The sequence below is a fragment of the Ahaetulla prasina genome, chromosome 1, assembly GCF_028640845.1.
Source record: "Ahaetulla prasina isolate Xishuangbanna chromosome 1, ASM2864084v1, whole genome shotgun sequence".
Taxonomy (NCBI): domain Eukaryota; kingdom Metazoa; phylum Chordata; class Lepidosauria; order Squamata; family Colubridae; genus Ahaetulla; species Ahaetulla prasina.
The window spans coordinates 184,961,406-184,976,099 of record NC_080539.1 but is presented as its reverse complement, the minus strand read 5'-3'; the positions used below and the strand labels follow the sequence as shown (position 1 = coordinate 184,976,099).

The 14,694-nt window shown below is 34.5% G+C and overlaps 1 protein-coding gene across 17 annotated transcripts in view; it reads right to left on the bottom strand.

The window, feature by feature from the left end:
* Nucleotides 1–1,690: 1,690 nt before the first annotated feature.
* Nucleotides 1,691–14,694, bottom strand: part of COL6A3 (collagen type VI alpha 3 chain) — a 160,556-nt gene continuing 147,552 nt past the window's right edge. For 14 of the 17 annotated variants that reach the window (XM_058184995.1, XM_058185007.1, XM_058185014.1 and 11 more), the window contains 2 exons: nt 3,356–3,526; nt 1,691–2,541 (listed from right to left, as the gene is read on the bottom strand). In XM_058184995.1, the coding sequence (XP_058040978.1) occupies nt 2,501–2,541; nt 3,356–3,526 (212 nt within the window). In that variant the 3' untranslated portion in view covers nt 1,691–2,500. Of the gene's footprint in view, nt 2,542–3,355; nt 3,527–10,262; nt 10,350–14,694 lie in introns of those variants that run through there. The other 3 variants (XM_058184998.1, XM_058184960.1, XM_058184985.1) reach the window with 2 other exon arrangements.

Genomic DNA, 14,694 nt, shown 5'->3' with positions numbered 1-14,694 from the left:
GTAGATTAAGGTCACCCAGGAAGATGAGAGGATATGGGCAAGAGATAGCCCATGTTAGCAGTGTGGTTAATTTGTTCGCATGGGCGATGTCGTAGTCAGGGGCTCTGTAGCATAGTAAGAATCAAAGTGTGATGTTAAGGGACAGGAAGAGAAAGTTTATGTGTAACTTGAATATTTTTTAGAGTCAGTGACTTTTTGTAAAAGATAGCCACTCCACCTTCTCTGCGGGTTTCGTGATCTGACCGAAAAACATGATACTCTTTGTTTGAAATAGTGGAGTCAGGGAGGGATGAGTTCAGCCATGTTTCGCAAACAAATATAATATCAAATGCACCATTGTTTAACAAAAGGATAAATTCAGGCAATTTGTTTACAGTGCTTCTTGCATTTATCAATTTGCATTTAAGAGCTGCAGTGTTTGGTGTAGAAGAAGTAAGTAACTGTTGCTGCAATGTCTCAATCTGGACAGGTTTTTCTTAAACTGGAAGGAACCTAGGGCAGGAACCACTTAAATGGCAATGCTGAATTGCCCTCTGTGTGATTTGCACCTGGGAAAAGGTTTGTTTTGGCTCAAGGCAACTCCCCAAGGGCTTATCTACATTGTCTGTTTGCCCTGTTTCCAGAACAAGCAAGACAGCCATTTCTGGAGATCATAAATGGACAATGTTTTTTCTATTACCTCCCTCCTTGGCAAAGCAACCACAGGATGCAGTTTCTAACCAATGTGCACATTTATGACCATATGTCCTGTGCCTGCCAACAAAAACCTTCAGTGTGAAACTGATTAAAATCTGGTCAGTTTCAAGTAGCAAACTGTGAATAAAAGCAATTTAGGAAGGAAAAGCTTGTTGAATCAATCTCTTTGCTTTGCAAGGGGGGCAAAAAAAGAGAGAAATTGCTTTTTGTCAGCTATACAAATTTGTCAGAAATTGAAATGGTCAGCTATACAAATTTGATTAATAAATAAAATTTTAAAAATGGATCAGAACCAGGGGTGAAGTTCAGCAGGTTTCTGGAGGTTCTGGAGAACTAGTAGCGGAAATTTTGAGTAGTTTGGAGAACCAGCAAATACCACCTCTGGCTGGCCCAGAGTGGGGTGGGAATGGAGATTTTGCAATATCCTTCCCCTGGAGTGGGGTGGGAATGGAGATTTTGCAGTATCCTTCCCCATCATACCCACCAAGCCAGACCATGCCCACAGAACTGGTAGTAAAAAAATTTGAATTCCACCACTGATTCAGAACACAGAATTTATTTGAATGAGAAGACAGCAACCAGTGATCTTCACATGTCTCCCCTCCTCCCCCCTTCTCTCTCTGTTTTTTTCATTTAGCAACCTTTCTACATAATAGCCAAGTTGTTTTTTAAGACCTAGTGGTGAACAGTCCTATAATTTTGATAGGGCTTTGCTCTCCAAGCTTGTTTCAGTTTAGTTTCTGAACATTTTGTTACCAGACTAAGTAACATCATCAGTAGGATTTTCTTGTCCTATTCGTTTTTAGCTTATATATGTCTTCTGTCTTATAATTTTTCCAATTGCTTTTTACCCTTAGCTCCCAGATTGTCTAAATGAATATTATCTAGCTGTTCAAGGCAGACAAAAAAGCAGGAAGCTGTTTTAAGGTTTCAAAGCTCTGGCTACTGCCTTAAGTTGCACTTGATATGTAATAAACAAGACCAGGTGACAAAGTCCATTTTTTATAGAATCATGTTTTATTGTAAAAAGCATCACCACATACACAATGAAATGCAAAGACTTTCAAAATCTCACTTAAACTTTATTTAAAAGTTCTTTTGTAAAGATTTCCTAGAAACAAAATAATAAAGAATTCCCACCCCGGCAAAAAAATTTAAAAATTACAAAACACACAACATTAGAAGATTGCTAGAAACCTTCTACACCATATTTTAAAAACTTTTGAACTTTGTTGTTATCCCAGCAGTGTACCAGTACCAGCAAAAGCTGCATTTTTTACTAGTGTGATTGATCACACATACATAAAGGAAAATTGATATAAAGTCTAATCCAGCAAGAGTAAAAGTAGAATGAAAAGTTGACTCATTTTTTTCAGAACAGACATAAGGGTTTCCATCTAAAATTATGTTCAGTTATGGCAATAATAAAAGCAAGCATATAACAATGGCAGTGTTTTTCCCCCACATTCTTTTAGAATTCTTACAATAGCCAAAATAAGTATGCTGGTAGAATCCAAAGTAAACTCTAATTTGTTTAAACAAATAAAATTGGTAGTGGGTAAAATAGTACATACTGTTGAAATTATAGAGTATATCCCAGACACAATGAGCATTCAATCCACAAACACTTTAGCACCATATTGATAAAATTGTGCAGCAAACACTTTCTTCAAGGTTTGCGCAGAAAGTAAAGCAGAAATAGTACAGTGCAAGGGAGCCTTATACCCTTAGCTTCTACATGGGGTATGTTGGCAATGGCTGACTCCTGGTTTTCTTAGAGGTATCTGTTGATATTTTGCTGTAATTAAGTTCCAATCATTGTCACAACACCAGATTTGATGTGAGCTAGAAAATAAACAATGTTTTGTTAAAATTTCACTTCTGAACCATTTTCATGAAAATATTGTCTGATGAATTTAACAGAATACATAAAGGTAGGCAAGAATTTTGAAGTAGGCAGCAATTGCTGTTTTCTAAAGCAGTTCCAGGACTGACTGCATAGTGTAAGCTGTGGGGTGCCATCTCACCCTCACTCTTGAAGAGTCTATGCAGTCTAGATGACTTTTTTTTAATTTATTTATTTTTGTCACAACAGTATACACAAACAAATGTCATAGATAAAACAGCATATCTTGAAGAATATATATATATATATATATATATATATATATATATATATATATATATATATATATAAATATATATATATATATATATATATATATAATTAAAATTAAAATTATGCATCAACTATATTAATTGGATATAATGAAGGGAACAATAAGACTTCCATACATGCAACCCTGGGCAGGCTTTCCTTCCTCATTTATCTAAATCTACATAATCAGAAAGACCTCAGAAACTACATTAAAATACACTATGGCAAGCTGAGCAACTTTATGCCACCAAACATACTTACAGGAGTACTATCTTTTAAAAATTATTTTTTTGTCTATGATTCAAATTTTGGTTTAATACAGCAAACAACCAGAAACATTTTGGCACTACATTTTAGGACTTGGCAATACAATGTCTATGACTTCTGTCTGCATATTACCATAAAAATAATGCCATGTAAAAGTGAAACATGCTATAATTGTTTTACAAACCTTCCTCTTAGAAATAAAAGCATGCAGTTAAACAATTATCTATCTGTTACCTGAAACACAGACTTTTTCACAGTCTTTTTGTGTGTTAAATCTATTTTCATTTCCATCACAGCCACCATACCAGAATCTAGCACAACTTGCGGTCTCTGGATCAAAATACCATTTTAGAACATAATTCCTGCAAGGACCATCTTCTTTCTTCAACTGACAGATATCTGTGACTGCAAACCAAGAGACAAAGAATCAGTATATCACTTTGTGTAAAAAAATGAATACTTCATGTGAATGTTCTTCACCATAAAGTTCATACACATTCATCTGAACATGACGATAAAGCATTTCCAGTGATAATGAACATGCTTCCTTTAGGAACAATAATACACACATATAAAGTAGTATTCAGTTTTATTATATACAGCAGCATGCAAAATTAAAAGAAAATAAAGGATGATCTGTTGTAAAGGAGAGAAATCACCCTCAAATGAGGAAGTAATATAAGTTAAGGCCAATGGAATTCCTGGAAGGTATCTTAAAAAGAAGAGAACTTTAGGTTTGCTTTATCATACCTTTAAACATTAATAGAGTTACAAGGAGTTATGGAATTAAACTATATAGAAATTTCAAGAAAAAATAGACATAGAACAGTTCAATTTAAAAAGCCAAATTTCAGAAATATACAACATGCTCCTGATAATGATGATTTTGCAAGTATCCATTCTACATGGGACTGCCCTTGAAGAATAACTGGAAGTTACAACTGCATGGGCCCCTAGAGTGTGGGAATGACTGAGAATTGCTGGGTTAAGGTTCCCATTATCCCAACAAAGGGTGAGGCGAGAGAAATGTTATTAGTTCTGATATTGCTTCATTAATTTTTAAAGTCAGCTAGATTTTACATTCATCTTAAGCAATATCAGATCTACCAACACTTTGTTTCTACATTAAGCACAATAGATTCAGTGTATTGTTTCATAAATATCATCCATAAATATGTGATACGTGTTTATGAGTGATATTTGATGATAAACATGTGATACATGATACATGTGATACATGTTTATGCAGTTGCGTTAATGGGTAATAGCCACCAGGATCTTGGGGCTAATCTGGGGAGAAAATCCAAGATAGTCTTATTTGCTTAGTCTTTAGTTGAGAGATGATCAGAAAACCCCAGAGAGACTGGGAAGTCAAAGAAATATCTTAGAAGAAGGCAATGGCATATGGCAAAGCATTTTTACATAGCTCCCAAGAAAACTACATGGACATGACTCTATAGCTACCGGAAATTGTGCTCAAATCTGTGTGTGTGCATATGTGCACATGTGTTCAGTACAATGGTATCTAGATCAAATATAATTAATCAAACAAGTTACACACATTGCCTTCCTATTCTGTGCTTGTTTTAAATAATTTTTTAATAACATCAAGATAAATTATGTAAGCCTGTGTTTTCTTAAGTCTAAGAATTACTTAATGATCTCTGAAAGGTAGGTTAAACAACCATTTTATTAAATAATTATTTGCATCATTCTAATTTTCAGCTGTCTGGGTTAAATTTCCAAGTGATGGGAAAAAAGGAGGCCATTCGAAGTATTTGTGCCAATTGCTTATGATGCCATGATAATATTTCTAGAAATAATGTCATGGTTGAAAATTTTGCTGGCACTTTGATAATATTGTCATCATCATAAACTGCTGATCTTTTTAATGGTTTGTCCACTGTCCAATTGGGTGTTCCTTTGAGCCTAATTATGCATACATTTCAAAAATGGCCCTGTTTCTTCATACAAACAATATTACCTTCAAGTCTCACATGGGATTGTTTTAAATTACCTAAACAGATTCAGTGCCATGTTATTATTCCTTATACTGAGCCACGGTGGCAGAATGCAGTATTGCAGGCTACTTCTGCTGACCACTGGCTGCCAGCAGTTTAGCAGTTCGGGTCTCACCAGCTCAAGATTGACTCAGCCTTCCATCCTTCTGAGGTGGTAAAATGAGATTGTTAGGGGCAATATGCTGATTCTGTAAACCGCTTAGAGACGGCTGTAAAGCACTGTGAAGCGGTATATAAGTCTAAGTGCTATTGCTATACTCATATATCACTGAAATCTAAATGAATTGTTTATTTTTCATACAAAGAGAAATTTAGATTAAATCTCTCATTTGTCATATATCTTTAATCTGAAGGGGGGTAACTTCAAAGATCTTTCAAATAAATTTTGAACAAATACATCCAAATCAGATAAATAAAATCTGAAATGATCCAAAGCCTGATATATATATTTTTTTAAAAAGAACATATAGGTGTATCATTCAAAGCAGAATGACTTCCTTGCAGATGCATGATGTACCAACAGCATTCTAAATTCCATTAGTTTGCTAACATTGCATGAGTCAGGACATAAATTTCTTAAATTAAAAGAAATCCCAAGCAAGATATATTCTATTCAACAAAGTGAAGAATCTAACTCATACACATAATCCTAGTCTATGATGGGACATTTTCCTTGAGTCAGAAGACATCCATGAAACCAGGAATAGTTTACACTTGCTATTTATTCCCTTAAAAAATAACTCAAAATACTACAGCTGTGCAGTGCTCCCAGTTTGAAGGCAAAAAGATGCTAATGTTAGAGCTCTCAATAACTTCATAACCAAAGACAGTTTTCCCAGCATAGCCTGGCAGCTACAGTGGACAGACATGTAATGCTAGAAAAAGGCCTGACTGCTAACAGGTGCTGTCTTCGCATCCCATGTACTTTACAGCACCTTTTGGCTCCTGAATTTGTAGTGGGGCAGAGTCTACAAAATACAGTATATGACACAAGCAGGCCTTAGATAAATTGTAGGTATATTATCTAATGGAAGAATACTTTCTGGAGACTGAAGGAAGAACAGACTCCTCTGCTTATTTAAAGCAGTTATATAGGAAAATGTGTGGCTAAAAATATTTGATGTGAATAAAGACATTTCAAAATTTGGAGTGATTTGCAGAGAGCGGGCTGCTGGTATGAAAATAAACAAAATGGTTTTTAATTCATTTTTTAAAAATGAATGTGTGTGCAATTCTGAGAGAAAATATAATTATGTTACTTGGGTGGAGTACAGATATCCCTTGGTCAGGGGTGAAATGCTCTGGGTTTGGACCGGATTGCCCGATCCGGTAGCGATGGCGGTGGGTGGTTTGGAGAACCGGTAGCAAAAATCCCTGCTCCCACCCCACGATGCCCAGCTGAGCCATGCAATCATCAGAGGTTTTTTTTACTTTTAAAAGCATTTTTTCTTCAGCTGAAAAAATGCTTTTAAAAGTAAAAATAAAAAACATCTGATGATCACATGGCTCAGCTGGGATCGTCAGAGCCTTTTAAAGTATTTTTTTCTACAAACTCTTCGTCCAAAGAGGTTGTAAAAAATGCTTTTAAAAGGCTCTGGCAATCCCAGCTAAGTTGCCTGATCATCAAGGGCTTTTTTTCTTTTAAAGGAAAAAAATGCTTTTAAAAGAAAAGAAAAGCCTCTGACAATCAGGCAATTCAACTGGGATCATCAGAGCCTTTTAAAAGCGTTTTTTACAACCTCTTTGGCCAAAGAAGTTGTATAAAAAATGCTTTTAAAAGTAAAAAAATAAATTGGGCATGCCCACCCAGTCACATTACCCACCACCACCAAGCCACGCCCACAGAACCGGTAGTAACAAATTTTACATTTCACCACTGCCTTTGGTTTATGACAGTGATTAAAACCAGGAATTATGTTGTTATGTGACACAATTGTAAAGTGCAACACATGACCATGCCAATTTACAACAGCAGTTGTAGCAGTCCCAGCTGTGGTCACCAGATGCACCACTTAGTCACTATTTGAGACCTCCTACTGCCTTCCTGACTTTGCTTGTGAGAAGCTGACACTGAAGATCACAAATAGCAATCACATGGCCCCAGGATGCTGCAACATTATTAATTGCAACCTGGTTGTCATATGACCAGAGGGATACTGCAATAGTTGCAACTTCAAGGATTAGCTGCAAGACTCCTTATTCAGCGCCATCATAACTTTGAACAATCACTAAATAAATGCTTGTTAACTGAGGACTCCCTGCAATTATCCAAGTAGAAAGTGTATCTGTGAACTTCCTTTTGAGTATGAAGAGCAACATTCTTTAGAAATCATTTTCTTTTTATTTTCTTTTACTTTTTTTCTTTCTCGCACTTTTTAAGTTTATTTTTCTTTTTAGTTTGTATTATCTTTTGTTATTGTAGTTAAAATTTTAATAAAAATATTATTTTTAAAAAAATGTTTAAATAACAGTTGGTAAAAAGGTATTTTTTTCTCGCGTGCATATTTGTGCCTTACAGCCTTCTGCTGAATCATCTGAAATATTCTACATCCTGCTAAATAAATTAGAGAAGAGAAATATTTGTGTTTCTACTTCTTGGATCACCAAATGCTTCTTCCTTTTTTACAAGGAATGTGGGGAAAAGAAACAATCTTACATTTTCAAGAAAATTAAAGCTAAATGAAATCACATGGATCTTAGAATTCCAGAAAAAGATTTTAACAATAAGATTAATGCTAAGTATGCTTCCTCAAAAGGAGAAGCTAATGGGAAGAGAAGCCCATGGAGGATTTAAGGGGCGTGCATAAGAGCACAAAAGTGCCTACCGTTCCTGTCCTATTGTTCCCTTCATTATATCAAATTAATATAGCTGATGCATATTTTTTTACATATATATATATATATATATTCCTTCATGATATGTTGTTTTATTTATGACAATGTTTGTGTATACTGTTGTGACAAAATGAAATTAAAAAAAAAGAAACCAAATTCAAAATTGCAAACAACTCAGGTTGGGGGGATGTGTCAGAATGAAGACATGACAACACAAGCAGCCAATATAGCACAAAGACTTTACTGAATTCTGAAAACAAAAAGAGGACCCAAATATGAGGTTGAAAGGGAATGGTACCTAAAAGTAACTCTATTACTGGTCAAATCCCTGAAGCCAAGAAGGATAAAAAGGAGTTCTTCCAATTTGTGCAAATAAAAGAAAAAGAAACTGTATACTAACTATTGCAAAAGTGCTAATGCTTAAGAAAGATGGATGTATTGTTGGATAACAGGGAAATTTCTCCACTCAACTTCTATTTTGGCTCATGAGGTCTTCTCAGAAAGTATTCCATCAGAAAGAGGTGAAGGGCGGCATAAAGGAACAGGATTTAAATTTAAAACTGATAGAAGCCGACTTAAGATGCCCATCTGTTTTTATAACTATGAGCCAGTATTCAACACTTCATATTTAAACCTTGGGTAATAAGGCAGCTTTTATCATGCCAATAACTTTTTAGCATGTAGAGATGGCCTTAATCTCGACTGGGAGAGAGAAATGTGTGATCCTGTTGAGCTTTGGATCTTTTAGCTGCTTTTGATCCCAGTATTTTTAAAAGAGGTAACCTACTGTCCTGTGAAGTAGTTACCTTTGGTAATTACTCAGAAGTTACCTTTGGAAGAAATTTGCTTGATCTCTTGGGTGTTGTCCTGGGGGATCCCACAAGGTTCCAATTTGTCTTGTCTGCTATCTAAAATCACTATGAAGCCACTGGGAGCAATTTCAAGCAATTACTACTAGTATTCCAATTACTACCAGATATAGACTACTTCTCCTTTCTTTCCCCTATTTCCAAGATATAGGAGACCAGAAAGACCATCTGGAGCAGAATTCAGACAAGATTAAATTACTGTTGATTCTGTGGGTCCACTTCAGGATTTTGGTGTTATTCAGGATGAGGTTACATTTCAATTTATCTATATATTTATTGATTTAATATGCATCTCATTGTTGAAGTGACTTAGCTACTGTTGAAGTAAGAGTTCAGGTTCATACCTGAGAGTCCTCCTGAAGCTAGTATTGACACTGAATAAATAGTGTAAATTTAGATTACTGTAGTATATTTGTTATGGAACAGCCTTATAAGATGCTTTAGAAGTTGCAACTGGCCCAGAATCAGCACATTAGCACATCTTTTCTGTGGTTTAGGCCTGAGCCTAAGGTCATCCAGTCCCATATACTGAGCTACACACTCTTCCAACTTTTGCAAATTCCATCTTGAACATATATACCATGGAGACTAGTCTATTCCCCATCCCTATGGAGAGTCTTGTGAAACAAATTGCCACTGCCAGCAAGACAAGTTTCTTTACTTCAAGAAGAAACTGAAAGTCTTGGCTTAAATTCTAAAGAATATTTAAAGCCTTAAACCACATTTAGTTTTAGGGATTTATGCTGATGATGTTAAAATATTTACGGTATGGCTTTTAACATTTATATAGTTATGTTATAAACTGGCCAAAGCTATTTGAGATAGGACATCATATAAACATGTAAAATAAATAAATGAAATGTAATAAGGGAAATACCTATTTACCCTGAATAAATTCAAATGAACTACATTCTAGGAAACTAAAGAAATTTGCTGATGGTCTGGCTGAACCTTCAACTATATTTGAGAAATCTTGACAAATGGGAGATGTGATAGAAACTCAAGAAGGGCAGATATTTATTACTATTCCTCAGTAGTTAATAGCGTTTACAATTATATTTTTGTGATATTGCTTTGTTATTTTAATCTCTTTAGGGTCAGGACCAATTTTGTTATTCTGCATTAATTAATACTGTATAATACTGTATATTTAATATTTTATTATATTACAAAATAGTTCATTTAAAATGTTTGACAAGATTATGAAGTTGGATCATAGTGAGCTCAACCGTTCACATATCTAGTGAAGAATCTTTTACTCTGATTAGAACAGCGCTCAGGATTTTATTAGTAACTTTATTTTATTCAGTTATCTCTGCCTGTTTTTGTTTTAGGGATGATTACTAGTTATCACCTTTCAATGCACATATTTCCCTTGATCCAATTAATTTCAGATTTCTTTTTTTTTACTCATACCTTCTCTTGCTACCTTTTTTGCTCTGCTTCTTAATTTCCTTCTTGGAAATTTCCTCCTGGGTAAATTCTTCATGTGCACTTTCTGTCCTGTAAATGTTGAGACCAGTTATGTTACTATGGCTGTGATGCCTATAATGAGCATGCACAACCTAGAGCATGGGTGGAAATAAATGTTAACTAGATTTAATTCTCTATGTTATTATTATATAGTGTCTTCTTTACAAGAAGATGCAACAGTTCTTCAGTGCTTCATTTTCTTCTCACAACAGTTTATCCTACACAAATAAAAAATCTATGAAATCAAATATCTGCACAGTTTGTGGAGCAAATTATTATTGTCATACAGCCAAAGGGTTCAGTTCATTGTGATTCTTATGGGTTTGTTATTAACAAAATGTTGGGTCCTATTGTTATTTACTTTTAATATTATGGAGAAGAGACAAGGACCATGGACCACCTATTATTTCACCAATTTTAACTGAACAGCTAAAGAATCCCACCATTCAACAGGGTGGTGCTATGATAAGAATAAAGTTTGTGATTAGTTCTTACTGGAAATGATCTTGTATAAAAATTGGATTTCAGTGAAATAGATGAGATATATACTCTTAATTACAAATGCTGTTGAATATATTTCTGAAACGAATGGCAAGCAGTCCAAAAGAAAGAATATTTATCAAGAGTAAGTTTCATAAACTTACAATGAAAATTTGTATCAATAGATTTCAGACAAAATGGACAATGATTCAGTAGGGTTCATTTGCAGGTTCCTTTCCATCTGTTTTATGGAAGAAACATGGATTTTTTAAATAATCATCTCTTATTGCTTTATTAATGGATGTGGCTCAATAATTAACTAGTTTATATTTTCACCTTGCTTGAAAAATACTTCAGGCAAAATTAAGGTCAGAAGAACACAATTAGGATAGTGCAAAATAGAAATATGTCTCCCTATTGAAATCTAATTAGTTAAGTTCCAGATCTTGGGAACACTATGGACAAATCATGTTTTGTATTTAGAATAAAGTACTTAGAATAACAGATTTGGAAGGGACCTTGTAGGACATCTAGTTCAACCCCTGCTCAAGCAGGAGACCCTATACCATTTCTGACAGATGGCTGTCCAGTCTCTTCTTGAAAGCTTCCAGTGATAAAACTTCCACAACTTCTGGTGGCAAGCTGTTCCATTGGTTGATTGTTCTCACTGTCAGAAAAATTCTACTTATTTCTAGGTTGAATCTCTCCTTGATCAGTTTCTATCCATTATTCTTTTTCTAGCCTTCAGGTGCTTTGGAAAATAGGTTGATCCACTCCTCTCTATGACAGCCCTTCAAATACTAGAACACTGCTATGATGTCACCCCTGGTCCTTGTTTTCATTAAAACAAAGATACTGAATTTAAATAGAGTTTAAATATCAAATTAAATAGAGCAACCATTTTTCACAAAGTTTTCAGCCTCCAGTTCCCTAATCATCTTTCTAGAATCTCAACATTTTTTTTATAGTGTGGTGACCAAAACTGGATGCAGTATTCTATGTGTGGCCTTACTAAGGCTTTATACACAGATTGATTAATGATGTACAGGAATGATAGAAGAGATGTAATTATAAAGCAAAAAAGAATTTGAAATGAAGATGTATGTAAATAGAAAATCTGGCTGCTCGAATAACAATCTAGATGGAATTGAAAATGGAAACAATAAGGGAGTGGAAAAGGAAAGAGGAGTAGAGAGAGGGAAGGAGGGGAGTAGGAAGAAAAGGAGAGAGAGGGATAGAAGAGAGAGAAAAGGAGATGAAGAAAAGGGGGGGGAAAGAAGAGTAGGAGAGAGGGTTAGAAAGGGAGGAAGAAGAGAGGAGTAGGGAAAGGTGAAGTAGAAAAGAGGAGGAATGAGGAAAGTAGAAAGAGATAAAGAAGGAAGAGAAGGGAAGAGGTAGAGGAAACATTGTGGTAAAATAAAGGAGAGGAATTGATAAGAGCAGTCCCGAACAAATAACAAATACCTCATTTCATCTTGATTGAATCCCTCTGTTAATGCAATTTAGGATTGCATTGTTTGTTTGTTTTTTTGGCTTCTGCCTCACACTGCTGGCTCATATTTAATTGATTGTCCACTAAGGCACCAAGATCCCTCTCACAGTTACTGCTATTAAGCTTGGTTTTTCAACCTGTGTTGGGCATATGACAGTCCATAGTTTCTCCAAAGTCATTCAAGGGATCTCACTGATCTGCAGAGGACCGGACATGTCGCAGCAAGACTGGTTGGAAAATAGCAGGCTCCGACAAGCCTCACAAAAATCCAGCCAGATAAACTGCAATCGGAGGGTCTTCAGACTGGAACCGTCTTGTAAGGATGGTGAAGAAGGAGAGGCACCTCGGATGACCAAAAGGAACAAGCAAGTTCCTCGAAGAGTTGGAAGCAAGCTCTTCGGAACAGCAGCGGAGGTGGCGGCCATTACGACCGCTCTGAAGCTGGGGCAACCGGACTTAGATTTGTGCAGGAGGAGTGTTTGAATGGGGTATTGGTACTGGGTGAGTGATTGGCCAACTGACAGGTAAAAAGGAACTTTTAAAAAAATCTTAAAAGTAGTCCTGGAATGGAAATTAGTGGCTAATTGGCACTTTGGAATTTTAATGGAGGGAAAAGAACAAAGAGGAAGTTAAAGTACTAAAGCCCAAAAAGAAAAACTTCTGTCTGGATTTAAACTTGGACTTGGAGAAATTAAAAATAATGCAAGAAAAAGTAACCCAAGGGAAAGCATTTTTTAATGAAGATTTCAACTATTTTTGAAGTTTGGACACTGGAAGGAAGAACAAAGAACTAAAAATTTAAAAACAAAAAAGGAAATTTTATAATTGGATTTAAAATTGGAGAAACTTAAAACAGTAAAGAGAAAAGAAATTGAAGAGGAAGTATTTTTAAGTGGATTTAAAAGATTTTTTTGACTAATGTGATACTTTGTTGCTTTGGGAAGTGTGGATTGGAGAGAGACATCTGCTGTTGGAAAGAAAGTACTACAACGATTGTTTTAAAAATTGAAACTTTAATGACCTTGACAACCATGAGATAATTTAAGGAGTAATTGTTTCTTTTGGAACTGTTGGGTCTCAACTTTGAAAAGAGTTGGAAAGCAATAAAACTTTAAATTGGAGTGGACTAGAAAAATACTTGAACAGAATATTATTTGGAATTTAAAAAACATTTTTTAAAGATGTGGAGCATGGGGAGTATGAGGAATTAATAGAGATGCTTAAAAATATGTGTGAAGCATTTAGGGGTAATAAAAAAAAGCAGAGGCCTGGTTAGAAGAAAATTTAAACAAGAATAAAGAAAATAAAAATGAGAAACACGAATGCAAGGTGGAAGAGAAAATTATTGAAGATGAAAAGTTAAATGATTACATTTAACAGTGGGGGGAAAGAAGGGACAGGAGGAAATATTTTCTAAAAAAGAAGTGAGCAAAGGGGAGAAAAGAAAAAAGGGAAGAGATTAGGTAAAAAAAAGCTAGATGATTACACTGGGATTATCAGTGGGAAAAAAGAATGGAGAGGGGGAAATATTTTCTAAAAAAGAAGCAATCAAAGGGAAGAGAAAGAAATGAGAACAGACTAGATAAAAACTTGGGCCGAATTATGTGAGTAATAGACTTAAAAGTCAGAGAAAAGATTCAAGAGAAAAGATATAATAAATATAAAAAGAAAAAAAGAAAAAGAAGACAAGAGAATGGAATAAAGGGAGAAAAACATTGAGAAGTGGAATTTTGGAGGGACCAAGAGAAAATGGCTAAAGGGGGAAGAATAGAGGAAAGGAGGATGAGAAATAAGGTATATATTTATAGATTTAAGAGAGTTGTATTAACATTAGTAATTGTGAATGTAATAAATAAAAATGATGATATATATTGTGTATGAAAATAACTGAAATTAAGAGATGAAGAGTAAAAAAGTGTGATTTCAATGTAAAAATAGAGTAAGATGAAGTACATTGTTTATAGCTAAAAATGTGATGTAAAAAATAAAAATGATGATGTATATTCTTTAGTGAAAAACAAATAGTAGATGAAATATCAAGTGATAATTTGGTCCATTTATGAAGAATTGAAATTGTGATGGGGATTTTAAATGAAGTGGTGTAAGTGATGAAATAAGATAAATAATTAATGTTATTTTAAGAAATCAGGAATTAAGGATGGAAGTAATATTGTTTAAGGGTTTCAATATAAAAATTGAATAGCATGAAGTATGTTGTTTATATAAATGGAGAAATAAGATAATTAATTGAAGAAATGTTAAGAATTAGGATGTGAAGGGCGGATGGTAATATTATTTATACACTATGTATTAAGAAGAGATTAAGATAAAATAAAAAAGGAGAGAAAAATAATAATATTATGGCAGAAATTGAAATATGTAAATTGTATTTTGAAAAACCGA